Source organism: Leptidea sinapis, chromosome 13 (genome assembly GCF_905404315.1).
Source record: "Leptidea sinapis chromosome 13, ilLepSina1.1, whole genome shotgun sequence".
Lineage (NCBI taxonomy): Eukaryota > Metazoa > Arthropoda > Insecta > Lepidoptera > Pieridae > Leptidea > Leptidea sinapis.
In genome coordinates this window covers 13701255-13718231 of record NC_066277.1, presented here as the reverse complement: position 1 = coordinate 13718231, position 16977 = coordinate 13701255, and the positions used below count along the sequence as shown (strand labels likewise).

The 16977-nt window shown below is 36.4% G+C and overlaps 1 protein-coding gene across 4 annotated transcripts in view; it reads left to right on the top strand.

The window, feature by feature from the left end:
- The window catches only part of LOC126967618 (focal adhesion kinase 1), a 188438-nt gene that overhangs the window by 86447 nt on the left and 85014 nt on the right, over nt 1–16977 (top strand). The window contains exon 3 of one of the 4 annotated variants that reach the window (XM_050812172.1): nt 1262–1333. The exons of the other annotated variants lie outside the window; for them this stretch is intronic. Coding sequence (XP_050668129.1) covers nt 1293–1333 — 41 coding nt within the window. The 5' untranslated portion in view covers nt 1262–1292. The remainder of the gene's footprint in view (nt 1–1261; nt 1334–16977) is intronic. 4 annotated transcript variants of the gene reach the window in all.

Sequence of the window (16977 nt, the reverse complement as noted above, 5' to 3'; positions counted from 1 at the left end):
ATTCGTTGATACTGGTACGTCGTGCTCTTTCAGTTAGCTGAGGGCCTACCATCAACTTTTTATAAGCGATGCGATTCCGATGCAGTTCAGTTTAGGTACCTAAACTGAATCACTCAAATTCGTTCCATGAAGTGCCTTTTACTGAATGGCGTTTGGATCACTTATGAAGATTGAACGAAATAAATTTGTCTGTGTCCGCGGTGTAAGAAAGAGACGACGCTCTACAGTCGTTGCATAAGTTTGTCTCTCTTACTCGAACCATATGCGTTGCGTTTCGAAACCTAAAATGATATGATTTTAGCGGATTTTTTGCGTAGAAAATACTAAAATTACATTTTAAAATTGCGCTTTATAGCGTCAAATTATAAACCATTTTGCCCTTTTTGTACTTATTAAATAATATTTACATAAATAAATATAGTTCTTTGAATTACAAATTAAATGTTTGCTTAGGTGTTTTTGTAAAAATAACGAGTTATGAACGCACCTCAATTGATGTTTGATTTGACAGGAGCACAGAGTACACTTTTTTTAATTCGTTCTTGCGAACAGGCTATAGCCCGGGCCCTTACTGCCTCGTCTTTAGTATTTAAATTTTTGGTATTTATTTTCAACATTTTGTTTACCAAAAAAGTCCAATAAAGTATTCTCATCTCATCTTTCATCAATTAAATTTTCCTTTTCTGTATGTTTTTGTACGGTGCGTAAAGCATCTGAAACTTTGATCTACTCCCTTTACCGTGAAGTACACCTTTGACGTTTCCCCAATGTTTGCTTACCATTATCCCTTGACGTCTTTTCAAAAGGTTTCGCACTTGACACATTTGCTGCAAGTTGTTTTAGCTTAGGACGTTTTGCTCGTGTTTATTTATGCTACACTTGTGACGTTTAATTCGGAATTCAGAGGTAGAAGTGTATGGATAGACGCAGTGCAAATATATATAAAGCAGGCTTTTTTTGCACAAAACAAAGCTTTGCTTCATTAATGATGTGATAAATTTTTTGACATATGACAAGTGTATTTTGCATCACGTTGCATTCATTTATATAAATGATATTTTCTATGTTACGTAAGCTATTAATAATTATTGATTTAAAAAAAAATGGCCCATTGCCATTTCGTGTTCCTTCTGATTCAGCACAACGTTTCATTGTGGTAGATGGTCAAATGTAGAATTTTAACATGAGTGTCAATAATGGACCTCCTCTGACTTTAATATTAAAATCTACCAGTTTTTAATTGTATTTTGTTTGTTTCCAGGTAAGAAGTCAGGTGTTGCTAACTGCATGGCATGATAAGTAGACGCGTCACATTCTCTCTGCCATTTCGTCGGTAAGATCAAACGAGTTTCATTAACAAAATGGTGGCGGGTAGAATGTACAATGATAGCGCTTTTTGATAAATTGTTACTAATTTCACTATAGCTATTTTGTGTTCATCTTCATAATTTTGGTACTAATTTAGTTTACGTTTGATGATTGATGCAGTTTGTATTATATGTCAGTTTGAAAGAAACTGAAAATGTAAATATTTTATTACAGCCCTCATCGGAATAACATTGGGCTCACAGAATGGTTGATGATAAGCCCGGTCTATTTTACCCGTAGATATTATATTCGCCGCTGATTGAAAATAGATTAGGTTGAGGATTAAAGTGATTTACAAAACTAACAAAATTGTAAAACGTGCAAACCGCACTTTAGTTTATGAATGTTGTTTGGTTATGAAGATTTCCTTCATTCGGTATACTTGAACAACATAAAACACCTCAGGTCCAACAACGACTGGTATATGTGGCTGATGTGAATTGTTCATTTTTTTTTAAATCACCCAGTAGTCAGAAAAATTGCAATATTACAATTGGAGATTTACCTCCAACGACGACCAGACTTATCTACTAACTAGTTATGTATAATACTTCGAACAGCATTGAACTTATAATTGTAGTGTAACATACACGACAATCGCACACATTGATTCGATCTGAGATCATATAAATACAATTCCACCCATATATGGACGGTGTAATGTTAACTTATTAAATTCAAATTAAATCTTTGACACTAGCTAATTACAACAATGTTGCTTCCTTGTGGTCCAAGTGTGTTACCTTTAGCCGTCCCAATGCCAAATATTATGTTTCCTTTCATGTTTCCATGGATATTGGTAATGTTCCGCTATTAACTCTTCCGGGCTATGTTTTTATGGAAATGTGGAGCACATTCGCTCATGGGTCACCGTATGGTAAGTGATCACAGCTGCTTATGCTCCTGCGCATCTATTGAGATTTGAGACTAGAATCTTTAGAATGCGTACGTTGGGGAAAATTGCAATCGCACATTATTATATTTTTAAGTGAGAGAAGGCGACTTTCAAAAAGTCATCATTTAAGTGAAAATGAAAGTATCGAATTTGCATTTATATTGGGGTATAATTTTCAAAAATCTTTCTTAATTAAAAGAGTGTGGTGCCATATTAAAGATTCTGTGGACGATTTTATATAGGTTCTAGAATTACATAAAAGAAGTTACTACATTAACAAAATCGATACAATTTATAAGACAAGGAGTCAAATTGAAAAAGGCTTGGACTAATCTTGCTTATTTTTTAAAGTAGATTTATTGATCATTTTTGCATAAATATTTGTTTTAGAATAGGTACTGATTTTTTTTTGATTATTGGTAAAAAAAATAATTTGCTTGAAACAATCTAGCATATTTACATTTTTGTCGAAAAGCTAACTATTGAAGAAGCAAAAGTCAATATGCTCCATTCTCAAGCTGCGGAATCTTCTAATGTAAATGACAGATCATAACTTGGGCTGCTCAATGTTAATAATTATTATTATGTTCATGAGGAATAATTAGCGAAGGAAAGAATTTTTCAAATAGTAGTGGTTTGATGATTCGTACAATATTCGCCTTTATTCTCTATTATATGTAGAAAATAATAAGCAATACTCAACGCAACATTTGCCGTAACTAGTTGGATTAATTTAAGTCGATATACAAGTTATTTCGTTTTTCAATAGACACCGTGTGTAGGAAGTGATATGTGAATGGGCCTATTCGTTTCCACATTATACTCAACAATATCTATTGAATAGTTGTTATGAATCTAATAACAGAATCAATTACATCTGGTGAAAAGTGTACTTCCCGCTCTGATAATTTTGATAGATAGAGATCTTCCTGGTTGATAAGGTTGGTTTTTTTTGTTTATTTGTTGCAGCTGATGGTAATTGATATGCCCTGCCCATTACAATGCAGTGCCGATCAGGATTCTTGAAAGACCCAAAAATTCTGAACGGCACTAAAACTGCGCTCGTCACCTGGAGACAAAAGATGTTAAGTCTCATATGCCCAGTAATTTCACTAACTACGGCGTCCTTCAGACCGAAACACAGTAATACTTACACATTACTGCTTCACGACAGAAATAGGCGCCGTTGTCGTACCCATGGTATTATACCTCCAATAAAGCGCATTTGGTTATAGTTAGAGTGCGACAATACCTTGGCCCACAGAGTATTGTTCTTATCTCTGATCTGGTGCATCCCAGTATCAGCTTTTACCTTTTGACCACTTCCAACGGAGTGATTCTCGAATACCTGAGGACCAAGTATTCTGTGAATGGTTCGAATACTTGACTCTGCGTAAAGACGGCGCTTCATTGTGTCTCTATATATATTTTATTCCGAAGAGCTATTTGACCCAGTACTTTGTAAACGGTCGCTTGGCTTTGTGCCTGTGGTTGTTTGTGTAGAGACGTTCGTATTTGCCGAGATCCCTTCAGCCGAATTGTACCGTCGCTCTTCAAGCCACCAACCAAGATATCATCCTCAACACCTGGATGTGTTGCGTTCCTCCACAGTATGTTGCTCAAGCAACGTCGTTCCACGTAAGACGAAACTGTGGAATGAGCTTTCTTGCGCCGCGTCCTTTTCGATACGATAAACGGCAATGTTCATGTGATCATGTGTATCAGATCATCCGCATCCTCGTTTCAAAATCAAATTAAAATATATTTATTCATAATAGTATTTGAAATCAGTTATTGAGACTCATAAGTCAAATACTACTACGCATTCGGAAATGAATGCGTCAGACCTGAGAAGAACGGGCGCCAGTAACTCAGCGGGCTTCTTCTTTTAATCCTAATAAATATAACCGGACGACCGAGCCTTGCTCGGATTTTTAAGAATGTACAAAACTTGAACAAAAAAAAACTAATAGGACATCTGTATTCGAACCGGGGTGTTCTGTTTTCCGGATCACCCAATGTCCCATCTGAGCTATTATAGTCTTGTAAATAGTGGCGAAATTTACCTTTGTATTCTAATGTTATTGTAGCTGTTTCTCATTAAAACACGGATAAAACTACTTTTTTTTTTAATTGAAACTAGAATTATAATTAAACTAGCTGACCCGGCAAATGTTGTTTTGCCATATAAAGTGTAATTCACGCAATAGTTTTATAAGTAATAAAATATTGCCTATATTATAGCCTGTACATATTTTTTTTTATCAATAGTTTTTGCAGCGCATACAAAAATAGGTTTTCGATTTTACACCTTGTGTTACAAAATAGCAATTTTATTACGGATCCCTAATTTTGAAAAAAAACATAGCCTTCCTCGATAAATGGACTACCCAACACTGAAAGAATCATTCAAATCGGACCAGTAGTACCAGAGATTAGCGCGTTCAAACAAACAAACAAACAAACACTGCAGCTTTATAATATTAGTATAGATAGCTAGATGGTTTAATCGCCCCCGAAATCCCCTGTATATAAAGTTTTATCAAAATCGTTTGAGCCGTTTCTGATATTCAGATTACATAATATATTATATTTACAAGAATTGCTCGTTTGACGATATCAAATTCAATTCAATCAAGTTTTTTATTTAAATAGCCTGACTGCGGTCGCTCCATTCCCAATCTGTGGTATCAATAAGAAAGTCATTTATGTTATTAATAGCGTTATACATTTGTTTTTTACCTTTTTCTGGGATATTGTTGTAAATATATACATCGCTCCACAGTTTACAACTCTACTTAGCCGAGTAGTTGGCAAAATCATTTCTCCTCTAATTTATAAATTTCTTGTTTCTCCTCTCAATTCGAATGAAAATTCGGGAGGATTCAGACAAAATCATGAGATAATACAAATCAATTATCGTCCATTGTCTTACCAAACTAAGTTTGGGAGCTAAAGATCTGACGTCGAATTCATTGCGTCCACATAATTTGTCAATTAGAATTCGATTGTGCCAGAGGCAAACCCTTCAACGGTTTAATTGGATGGAATTGGATTTGGAATGTATAGGGGATTCGAATTAATTCGGTTTGGCAAATAATTACTTTTTAATATAGCTCTATAATTGTTATTAAAACCAATTTGCTGTTTCAAATGAAGAAGGAAATTCTTGGCAGGTTGTACTCAAATTTATAATAATAAAAGTGTGTGTGTTCTTATGTATGCAAGAAGTTATACTTCTTTGGCTTAACCGCTAACGAAGCAAAAATCATTAAAATGATTTATTCCTCGTGCTAGATGCTACGTTTTTAGAAAGAACAATTTTGTAAAAATCTTGCAAAGATGGCTTTGACATTTAATTTTTAAATATTGAATATGGCTGTATGGGCATGAACCCTTTGCCTATCCTAATAATGGACGAAGAAACCAAAAAATAATAACGAATGACGCAAACGTAAAATTTTAGGAACCAACTTCAACCTGTTACTTTTGTGTTACAGTGATGCGCACATCTTAAAATTTCACTCTCATCATTTAAAAAAAAATACTTATACTGTGTTTGTTCCAAAAACATATTTATTTTATTTTTAACATTTTAAATAATGTAACCGTATTACAGAATTTAATATGCTTCGTGAATGAGCTTTTATTTCATAATAATAATGACGTTGTGAATTAAACGGCCATAAACAACGTCTGTCAATTATTATGCGCTCTTTTAGTGATGTGGCGCTGTCGATGTTTTAATAAATTTTAATAATTTATTGAACCGCTTCGTGTTATTTTACGAAAGACAATAGGACAAACGAGCATCTCATACTATTGCAAGTGATCACAGACGGCCACACTCTTAAAACACCAGAGGATACACAGTACCGTTGTCGGCCTGTAAAATGGTTGTACGCGCTTATTTTACAGATATTGAATCGTCCGCAAGGATCATATAAATAATGCACATAATTTGGAATTTAGTACTAGGAACAATGTTCCTAAACTAATTTAAGAGGCTATACAATATTATATAAAGAAGAGGCCGCCAAGAGTCGAGAGCTCGATGTGATGCTGATTCTGCGCGTTATATAGTCGTAGCGTAGGTGGTGGCTTGAACTGAAATACTGTCTCAGTAAAAATATTGCCTCTATACTTTACTGTATACACCATCTTTTGAGAGGGTCACTTAGACATCTCCTTCCAGTGACCACAAAACTGAAAAACGCCCGATATATCAACGCCAAGTATTCCGATACAGGCTATGGGCACTTCGACGAGTTATCTCGAATTGAGCGGATACGACAAAGGGAGACTTTTTAGCGATGAACGCACAAAGTTTTATCTTCTTAGGGTTAAATTGGACTAAATTTTGTCGGCCCCATTCCGAGACTTTGCAAAACATAGTCTCGATTTCAAACACAAGTTTGTTCTGGTTCTCATTGACGACTAGATTTATCAAAATTTAAAAAATGTGGAATATGTCTCTCATCCGGGTGGTGAGGATGATATTTGAGTGAGAATTGGACGACCAGGACCAGTTCAAACAATTTTTCATAAGACTGTATATTTTGAAGAAAGAGTATGTTATGAAGTGTTTCCAGAAACATTGTTAGGCGGATAATTGATATTAATGTTACGTGAAATGCATTAAATTTTTTTAAGGGCGTAAACATTTGTCATAAACTTAACTAAGTTTGTCTAAGCTTCAAACTTCTCTAACTTTAATAAAAAAACTTAAAACTTCAACAAAAAAATGTTTGCGGGTCTGCCACTGTTCGTTGATACATTACACATTTGTCAATTTTGTGTGTTCTGGGCCTTTTATATCTATGTAAACTTCGTGAATCGATATCTGACCTGCTGTAGCGCCCATCCCTAGGTGTATGTCTTAATATTTCGATATATTACTTAGGCGCGGGCGTGCATTCGCCCACGCGTCTCAGCGATTTTGAAACGCCTACCGATCCCTTCGTGAAATATAAGAAAAGTTAACAATTTAACTTAATTTTTTCTCTTGTTTGTGTCTGCTATTTATTTTGTTTTCTTTATATATTTCAGTGAAATCCCCCATACTTAGGTATTATATGTTATTAAATTAATTAATAAAAATATTACTAAGTTATATATTTGTATATATGTAATTCACATACACACACTGTCCGTAATTTAAATTTAGCAATAATCACATTTACACAAATAAAACTGAAACCAATTTTATGGACGATGCGGGACTCGAACCCGCGACCTCTCGTGTTCCGTGCGAGCGCTCTCGAGTGACTTGTCGTTTAAAAAATCTGGTATGCTCTGTTCAACTCTCAGGCTGAGGCTTCGTCTACAGTAGTTCGTGACCAACTGAGCCAACCGTTCGAGTACCGCCTCGTTATAAAATTCTGTTTACTTTGTTCAACTCGTAGGATGTGGCTTCACCTACAGGATCTACTTTACAGTTGATAAACTGTTCCACTCCAATATTTGCATATTAGGAAATTTACTTGAGATGTCGCTCTTGCAAATCTAAACAATTTGTTATGTTTTAAAAGTGATAACCCTCACTTCTAGGATTAACTACACCAATAAAATAAAAAATAAAAAGTCATTCTGTTTGTGGATGGGGCGACAAACAGAATGACTTATTTAGAGACAAGCGGAATTTCACAATTACAATAAAGGCAAAAATGTCTTCTGTAAGTACTTCAGTTCTACTGATGTGATTTTCCACTGAGCTTTGAAACATTTTCCTTGTTGACAATGTGACGACGGGACGCGAGACGCAATCTAATGCAGCTCATTAAATGTCGCTTACTGGTTAGTTGAAGGAGGAAACATCAAACTTATGCTATCCTGGTTGCTCGATGTCGGAATATTATGTTGATGATAAGGTTAATAAACTCACAGAAGGAATATTATGGTATATTATAGCTATGGAGAAGTCTCATAGGGGATAACACTTTTGTACTTACGTCGATAACATGAATTGCTAAATATTAGTGTAAATATTGGCTGTGTCCGCGGATTTGTGCATCAAATCAAATCAAAATCACTTTATTCATGTAGATCACGGAAATGACACTTATGAATGTCAAAAAAAAAACCTAAAAATCTGTAACCAAGGCTAAGAAATCGACAAAAATTCTTAGCGGTAAATTGCTGTAATTAAGTAGATTATAATAACTTTTGTATATATCTAACTAACTGACCCAAGAGCGTCTGTTTGCCAGTTTGTCGACAGAATAAAAATTATGTAAGTATTCGGGAATAATGAGCTTTCTTCCACGTACTACAAAGCTGTGGCATGAGCTTCCTTGTGTTTCCTGGACGATACGACATGGGTATCTTCAGAAAAAACGCGTAAACCTTCCTTAAAGGCCGACAACGCCCTTGTGATTCCTCTGGTGTTGCAAGAGAACGTGGCCGGCGGTGATGACTTAACACTTAAAAAAATGTAGTCTTAAGCCATCACAAATGTGTAATCAAAGTTAATGAGTTAAAAATGAAACAAAAACGTATTTCTGAATGATTTTATAATATTGTGTAGTAATAAAATGATAAGGATCAATATCGTACATGTGTAAACAGCTTTTACATTACTGCTTTATAATTGTAATTTTTTTTAAGTATTAAAATGGATATAGTATCTTATCCTGCAGAGATAGACATATGCCATCGTGGACTTTTCTGTAGACCTACAAGACCTTCTGTAGATACACAATTACACATTCTTTTGTTATAACTCAAACAGCGTTTTCGTTGAAAGCTCACAGACAAATTTATTTTTACCGACACCTCCATAAAGTATAATAAATGTATACAAATAATATGAATACAAAAACTTCACAAGTTACGTACTTAAACTTTCCTCGAGAACAGCGCTATCCATTGGTGAAAACAGCATGAAAATCGGTGCAGTTGTTTTTGAGTTTATTGCGAACAGACAGACAGACACGGCGGAGGGTTTGTTTTATAATATGTCGAGATTGCGAATAAAGAACTTTATACTCTTTTAAGTGTCCTCCTCGTATTTTAAATGGGTTGATCACGAATACCACGTTTGTTGGCAACGTGATGATACTCGGTCACGCGTCGAGTGCTATCGAGGAGGGCACTCTACTGGAATAATACTGTTATATTACTTTTGATATTGCGAGAGAGCAGAACTTTTTTTATGGAAAAGGAGGACCAACGAGCGTACGGGTCACCTGGTGTTAAGTCACCGCTGCCCACATTATCTTGCAACACCAGATCAATCACAGGAGCGTTGCCGGCCTTTAAGGAAGGTGTACGCGCTTTTTTTGATGGTATTCATGTCGTAATACCCGGAAACACCGCACAAGGAAGTTCATTCAGCTTTGTAGTAAGTGGAATAAAGCTCCTTGGTATCGGCACTGTGGAGGACCGCCACACATCCAGATGGTGGGGATGATATCGTAACTTGTGGCGTGTCGTGCGAAAGTGGAATTCGGCAGAAATGTTCGTATGTCTGTTTTGTGTTTGTCAAGTGAAAAAATCTTTAGACACCAAAGAAAAAGTACAGTAAATTGAGCGGACAAGATGAAAACGAAATCGCCTCACTGTTCGATTTTTTTTCGACTTTTGAGTTGGTATCTACCATTACAATATATTAAAAGTTATAAGGTTATAAAATAAAAATTAAATTAAATTTGGGGCGTGAGTTTAATGTCCTAATTCCCGGTCTTACCCATCCGGGTTTTATGCAGTTAAGATTTCCTGTTCAATATCTGTAACTTCATCTTATATCCACTGGATATTACATAATATTACACAGCATTTTCTTTGATTAACGCGAGTGTTACACATTTAAATAAAACACTTTTAAAGGATTAAAACGCGTGTAATTGTAACGGTTTTACATTAGATGTTTGCGTAAAAGTTACATTTTTATTTTAGTTAACCCGACGTTTCAAGTCCTTTCCAGATCTCGTTTTCAGGTGGACTGCAGGTGAAGTGAGTCAAAGATAGTATTTGTCATAGTTGTCATTATGAAGTTTAGCGCCATTTATTTCCTCGGAGGTGGTATTTGCTGTACACAGATGGTTTTTGACAAAATTTACTGACAGTGTCCGCTTCTTTTTTGGTATGTGTAGTTTTAATTTAGATATTATTGGATCCCAGGTGTTAGATAATTTTAGACCATCTTCTCTATTGAAATTTGGGTGTTTTTTTAATTTCGAAGGCTTCACGTAACAGTCTTGGGAGGAATCTATTCTCTTTTACTTGGAACGTCTAGAAGCGTCGGGTTAACTAAAATAAAAAAGTAACTTTTACGCAAACATCTAATGTAAAACCGTTACAATTACACGCGTTTTAATCCTTTAAAAGTGTTTTTTTTGAAAATATTACACTTTTTTAATTCCGTCAGTAACATAGGTCAATGTACTAATAGAGGATAAACACACAGCAGATGTTAACAATATTGTGTACTCGTAGTTTTTTAATAATATCGACAAGTTTGGCGTCGTGCCAGCACTATTGCACCGCTTGGGTGTCAGAGTGAACGCTTCGGAAGTGTTTTGTTGGAGTGTCGCGCATTGTTTGGAAGTGTATTCACAGCTTTATATGTAGAGTGTGTCACTCTACCTTTTTCTATTAAAACTCTTGTAAATATAGTCATAGTTTCATAATATTAGAATTTAGATACACTACAACCTAGAACTAGTATGTAAGTGCAAAAGTTATTGTTGGTACATATAATAAAATAAATAAATAAACTTATTATTCATACAAATATGTGCAAACTGTGAAGTTAACCCTGCCGCGGTTTAAAATATAAACGGGTAATTTTAATATAAAGCGGCCAATATTATATATTTGTTTTATATAACCTTTCACCGACTTTAATTTTTCTTCCACATTTTAATATTTTCAAACAAAATCATTTCCTCAAAAAAAAAATTATTAGAACTATATTATTTACTAGTATATATTATAATTAACGTAGGTATAAATTATTCATGTCTATTTTCGGTTCACACAGTAAGTACAACGGCCCTATCAATGATCCCATTTGAATAGCGTTAAAAATTAAATGTTTATTACACCTGCTTCGCGTGTCATAAAAGTTTTATGACACCTTTGAACCGTATGATGACTTCTGTAACATTGTAAGTAACGCGCGTTTAAGTGTGTAAGACCGGTAAAGTTATTATGTTAATACTTACAAATAACTTAATGGGGTGCTTCATGTTTATTGCGATTGCTTGCATAATTAGATACTTAATCTCTTTAACTCTTACTGGGCAAATGGGACTTAACATTTTGTCTTAAGGTGACGAGCGCAATTGTAATGCCGCTCAGAATATTTGCGTTTTTCAAAAATTCTGAGTTGGTTTGCATTGTAATGGGCAAGTCGTATCAGTTTCATAAAAAAAAAACTACTCTTCTATAACTGATATTATAAATGTGAATGTTTGTTCTCTGTCTCTTGCTCATACATTCATTTACAACTAGTGATTACATAGGAAACTTTTTATCCCAAAATTTTTTCTTCCTCTTCACGATTGTCTCCATTACTGGAGGTCAGCGGTCAGCTTTTTAAACTTTTCACTGTCCATGGCTAAGCGGAATAGTTCTTGGACTGTCTTGATGCCAGTCCACTCCCTTATATTTCTGCGCCAAGACTTCTTTCTTCTTCCAAGACCTATTTCCCAGCAATTTTCCCCGCAAAATAGTTTGCAGCAGGCGGGTACACGATGGGTACGTTTTGCAGTATATGACCTAGGTGAGAGATCTTACGCTATTTGCAAATTTTTTTAGTTTCCTAATTCTAAAGAGTTCTTTAATTTACCACGGTTGAATTCGTAATAGAAGTTGGGACTAGATTATAATTTTACAATACCATTAACTGCGTCCAACATTTATGGTATATTTATGAAAAAAAAAATACGCAGAAAAAATAATACTTGCAGTGTTTCTTAGGATGCGATGGTAATTGACGCGGAGGTCAAACAGAATTGTGAAGGATTCAGTTTTCCGAGAATAAATGACTTATGGAGTCTCGTACATAATATGTGCGTAATTGCTTTCTGGAGCTACCAATACGCAAATCAATTAGCAATCAATCTTGATACTGCAAGTGCTTTACTTAGGGTCGTAAGAGATATGAGAGTGAAGCAAATGTCAACGCAATTAGCGCAGAGGTGCGTAAATCATTCCGATAACGCGGGCGTACACGAGTGTCTTGTGTAGTTATGTTATCCTGGTACATGTCGATACTAAGGACGTTTCCTTAGTAGTGTGTGTATGTCTGTGTGCGCACAGCCGTCATTTAATATACGAAAAATAATTTATGGCTTGACTTTATTGTTTTACGTCGAAAGTTACGACATTGAAAGGCAAATTGTTTTTCGTAGCGTTTATTTACCCGACTATGTCGCAGTCAGGGAAGTTAATCAAATTGACTGACTTTTTTTCATGAATAGGAGGAAAAACTAGCATAGATATGGTTCATCTGATGGTATGTAATCAACGCGGCCCATACTCTATTGTAAGACCACCGACTTCCTCGGCCCATGCTGAACCCCCGACTGAAGGACCGGGTTAACCGGCAAGTAAAACACTGCTTCAACGAGTTCGCATCTACACGAGTTATCCCCAATTCATGGATGTTTGAAGAGGTAATGTTAACGAAGAGCGTTAATAGAAAAGTTATTGCGGTTATTCTCGAAGCAGTACACCAGTACCTTGTACTAATTATACTTGGAGATCGTAGCACAGCTACTGGTAAATGGTGTTATTAAGTCTGTCTACCTCATGCTTGCAGATTAGCAGTGGGAGGGTTCTTTGCACAGGATTCCGGCTAGATTATGGGTACCAAAACGGCGCCTATTTCTGCCGTGAAGCAGTAATGTGTAAACATTACTGTGTTTCGGTCTGAAGGGCGCCGTAGTTAGTGAAATTACTGGGCAAATGAGACTTAACATTTTATGTCTCAAGGTGAAAAGCGCAATTGTAGTGCCGCTCAGAATTTTTGGGCTTTTTAAGAATCCGGAGCAGCACTGCATTTTAATGGGCAGGGCGTGTCAATTACCATCAGCTGAACGTCCACACAAATTGTCTTGCCCTAAACAAGGCATAGAATGTACAATGGGTGCAAAACACCAATATATATTTAATACATCCATGACTCGCCGCAGTTTCGCCCGGTAACATATTTTACCAGCAACATAATGAGTCAACACTCGCACGAACGAACATGTTGTTTATGTGATATTTCTTGTTTACGCGTTGTATTAATCGATTATTCGAAACATCGATGTCCGATGGTTTATTTATAAGCCAATCGAGTTTCCCTTTGCTATGCAAATGTCTCGATTAATCGATTCTCAGCGCCGGTCGTCATCGAGGTTAGGTCCATTAAGGAAATGTGGCCTTCGATGCAGTTATGTTTGCTGTTATTTCATTTGATGACGGTGTTCGGTATAGTTTTTAATATCAGTTGTCAAGAAGCCACTGGTTCTCAAATTATGATTTTAAAATATGATAAACGGCTATATTTTAAAATCAAATCGATGTAAGAAGTTCAAGAGAATTTGAGGAGATACTTAAACTAATAGGCAGAATAGGGTAAAGCAGGCAAGACAAGGAGGCTTAAAGCAGCCTGGCGAAAATCTCTAAGAAAAGATGGATTCACTCGATTTTATGAAACGTGTAGTCATTGATAGATTGACAGATGACGGCTGAAATCTTGTAAAAACAGAGATAGCCGAAATCTACTACGTTTTAAGCAACTGTTCGCTTTCAAACTCAGCCGGATTATACTTCGATGCCGTATTGTAATAACTATTTAAAATATATTTTAAATGACTGCACGTTTACCTAAACTAAATTTCTATTTTTTCATCGGCAGTCCCGACTCTTATAACTTTGTATTTACATCCTCTTTGGCTTAACATTTGGAACATAATAAAACTGGCATTCTCGTATCGATATTATCTGTAAATATATAACGCACAAAGACGACGTTGAAAAACTATTCCTCAGCAACCGCAATAGATACCAGCCCATAACATATAGTTGGAAATGTCTTGAGTTTGGGTTTCTAGGTGATCGGGATAAAAAAATTTTCAAGTTCAAACATATCTCATTTCCAGTTTCAATGTAACTCACATTGGAATTGAGGTTTGTTCACTAGAACATGCCAAAAATAACCATTTTCAACTAATTGGTTGATTTACATTACCAGGCATGCATACACGAGCAGAAGACACGCAAATTTTGTAATGAGTTGGGTAGGGTAAACAAATTAACAAGCAGTAAAGAGAGGCAGATCTCTCCATCGTTAGGTGCCTAGTGCCTATATTATAATTTGCATGATTTCTTTTTTGTACTTTGTTAAGTTTAGTATCGTTATTATAAGACATACTAGCATTCTCATTTTCTTAACTACCCCGGAAGAGCTCTATGGCTTCTCCCTCCCTAGTCGTTCCCTCATAACTGAGGATCATGGTCATCAACAATTGAGTCCCACTTAGAGTTAACTATTTGTTCCCATCGGCTTCTGCCCATCGCGGCCCTGACGACGGAGCTAAACCTCGGGGACCTGGAGTCTTTTATTTGGTCGGTCCATCTGGTAGGAAATCGGGCTCGCTTGCCATTTGTGTTCTACGATCAATTTCTCCAGGCTCTCATTACCCCTTCGCATTATGTGGCCAAAATACGAAAGAATTCGTTGGTGGCATATCGTGGACAGACGGCTTTTTATCTTGAGTTGTGAGAGGATTTGTTCGCTTGGCCATCTAAGGTATCCTCAACATACGCCTCCAGCACTCCATCTCCAATGCATCAATCCTCGGCCTCTTTCGAGCCCGTATCGTCCATGATTCCACGCCATACAGAAAAATGGGGAATATCAAGGCACGGTACTAACCGGATCTTGGTGTTAATAGTGATATCCCTCTTTGTCTATATTTTGTTCAGGCGGGTCATAGCATCCTTGGTCCAATGCGACTTTTTATCTCCGGCACACAGCTGTCGTCCCTGTTAACCTGTGCACCCAAGTAGATGTAATGCTCTACTATGTCCACTCCTGGAACGATGTCTACCATGTCAGCCAAGTGACCAGTACGATCCACCACCATAATCTTGGTCTTGCTCCTGTTAAGTGCAAGACCCACACTATTACTTTCAGTTTCGAGTCTCTGAAACAGTTTCTTCATGTCATCAAAAGAGATGGCAAGGAGCACAGTGTCATCGGCATATCTCAGGTTCGAAACCCTTTTATCATCCACCGGGAACCCTCTTTCCCAATTCTTAAGGGTCTTTCGCATAATGGATTCTCCGTATATGTTGAAGAGTGCCGGAGAGAGAATACAACCCTGCCGCACTCCCTTTTTCACTTCGAACACACTTGAGCAGTCGGTACCAACTCTGACGAAAGAGCGGTTGTCATCGTATAGATACCGAATCAAACTGAGTAGATGATGCGGGACCCCCATATCGTGCAGCACAATCCACAGGTTCTCCCATTTAACGCAGTCAAAAGCTTTAGTGTAATCAATGAAGCACAAGATAACCAGGAAATTAAACTCTCTGCTCTTCTCTATGACTTGTCTAACACTGAGTATTTGTTCTCTCGTGCCCTTGCCCCTCACACACCCTGCCTGCTCTTCGGGGATCTGACGACGGCTCTATGGCTTAGCGAAATGTTTTTCCACGCTTCCCATCGTCTCCATTTGTTTAAGCACCATGTTCATTGGCGCTCCAATCACGAACATTCATCAAAACGCAAGTAACTAGAACACGTGAGTCACCAGCATAATGGTGAACGATGACCTTTCACCGCTCCCTTCCGCGTCGCATTAAAATATCACGATAATTCGCACTTTATGACACATTATATTAATTACCGTGCGATTGTCATATTTGCCGACAACTTTCTTAAGCCGGCGATACACTTGTACTACACCGACTCGCTGCGATCTAGCACGAATTTGGGATCCATTGATTTAGAGCGTATCATAATTTCTTCATGTAATAAAATACTAACAAAGTAAAAACTACACTGGTTTAATTTTAAGAATATCTACTCTTGCTGTGTTTTCTTCACGCAATACCGAAACCAAAAAAGTAGTGTATAGAATTTTTGTCTATTTGTCTATGTCCGAGTATATCTGAGTAAAACGAAAAGACTTCTGAATAGATTTAATTCAAAATTTGTATGTATATTTAACAAGAGGTCGGGACATCATAATATGATATAGGCTACATATCTTTGAGCCTCTAAAGATGATTGAAATAGCGAAAAAAAATTAAAGCGACGACTGTAATTGAATGCTGTGCCTTAAATATTTAGATTGTCGATAATGACAAGGGATATCAGTTGTATCATAGAAGAGCGCTGCCACCAGCGGAAAGAGCAGTTTGTATGTGTATTATTTGAAAAATATCCTAAAAAATAAAGAAAAAATCCCAAAGCAACTATTCAACGCGGACGATTTCGCAAATAAAAGCTATTATATAATAATAATATAAACTTTATTTCGTGTTAATATTTGAAATCGTATATATAAATCATAGGCGATACGTACGAATATTGTGTGAGTGTGTATAGCCGGCCTTACGCCGCAGATCATTTTTTCCAAGTTCAATTTCCTGATGAGCTGCCGCTCGTATTGGCACTTGATGCGTTCACGCCTGATTGATTATTGTTGGTTTTGTTTTCCTTAGTAAATGTTTTGGCTAATTGAAATTACAAACTTGGAAATTTA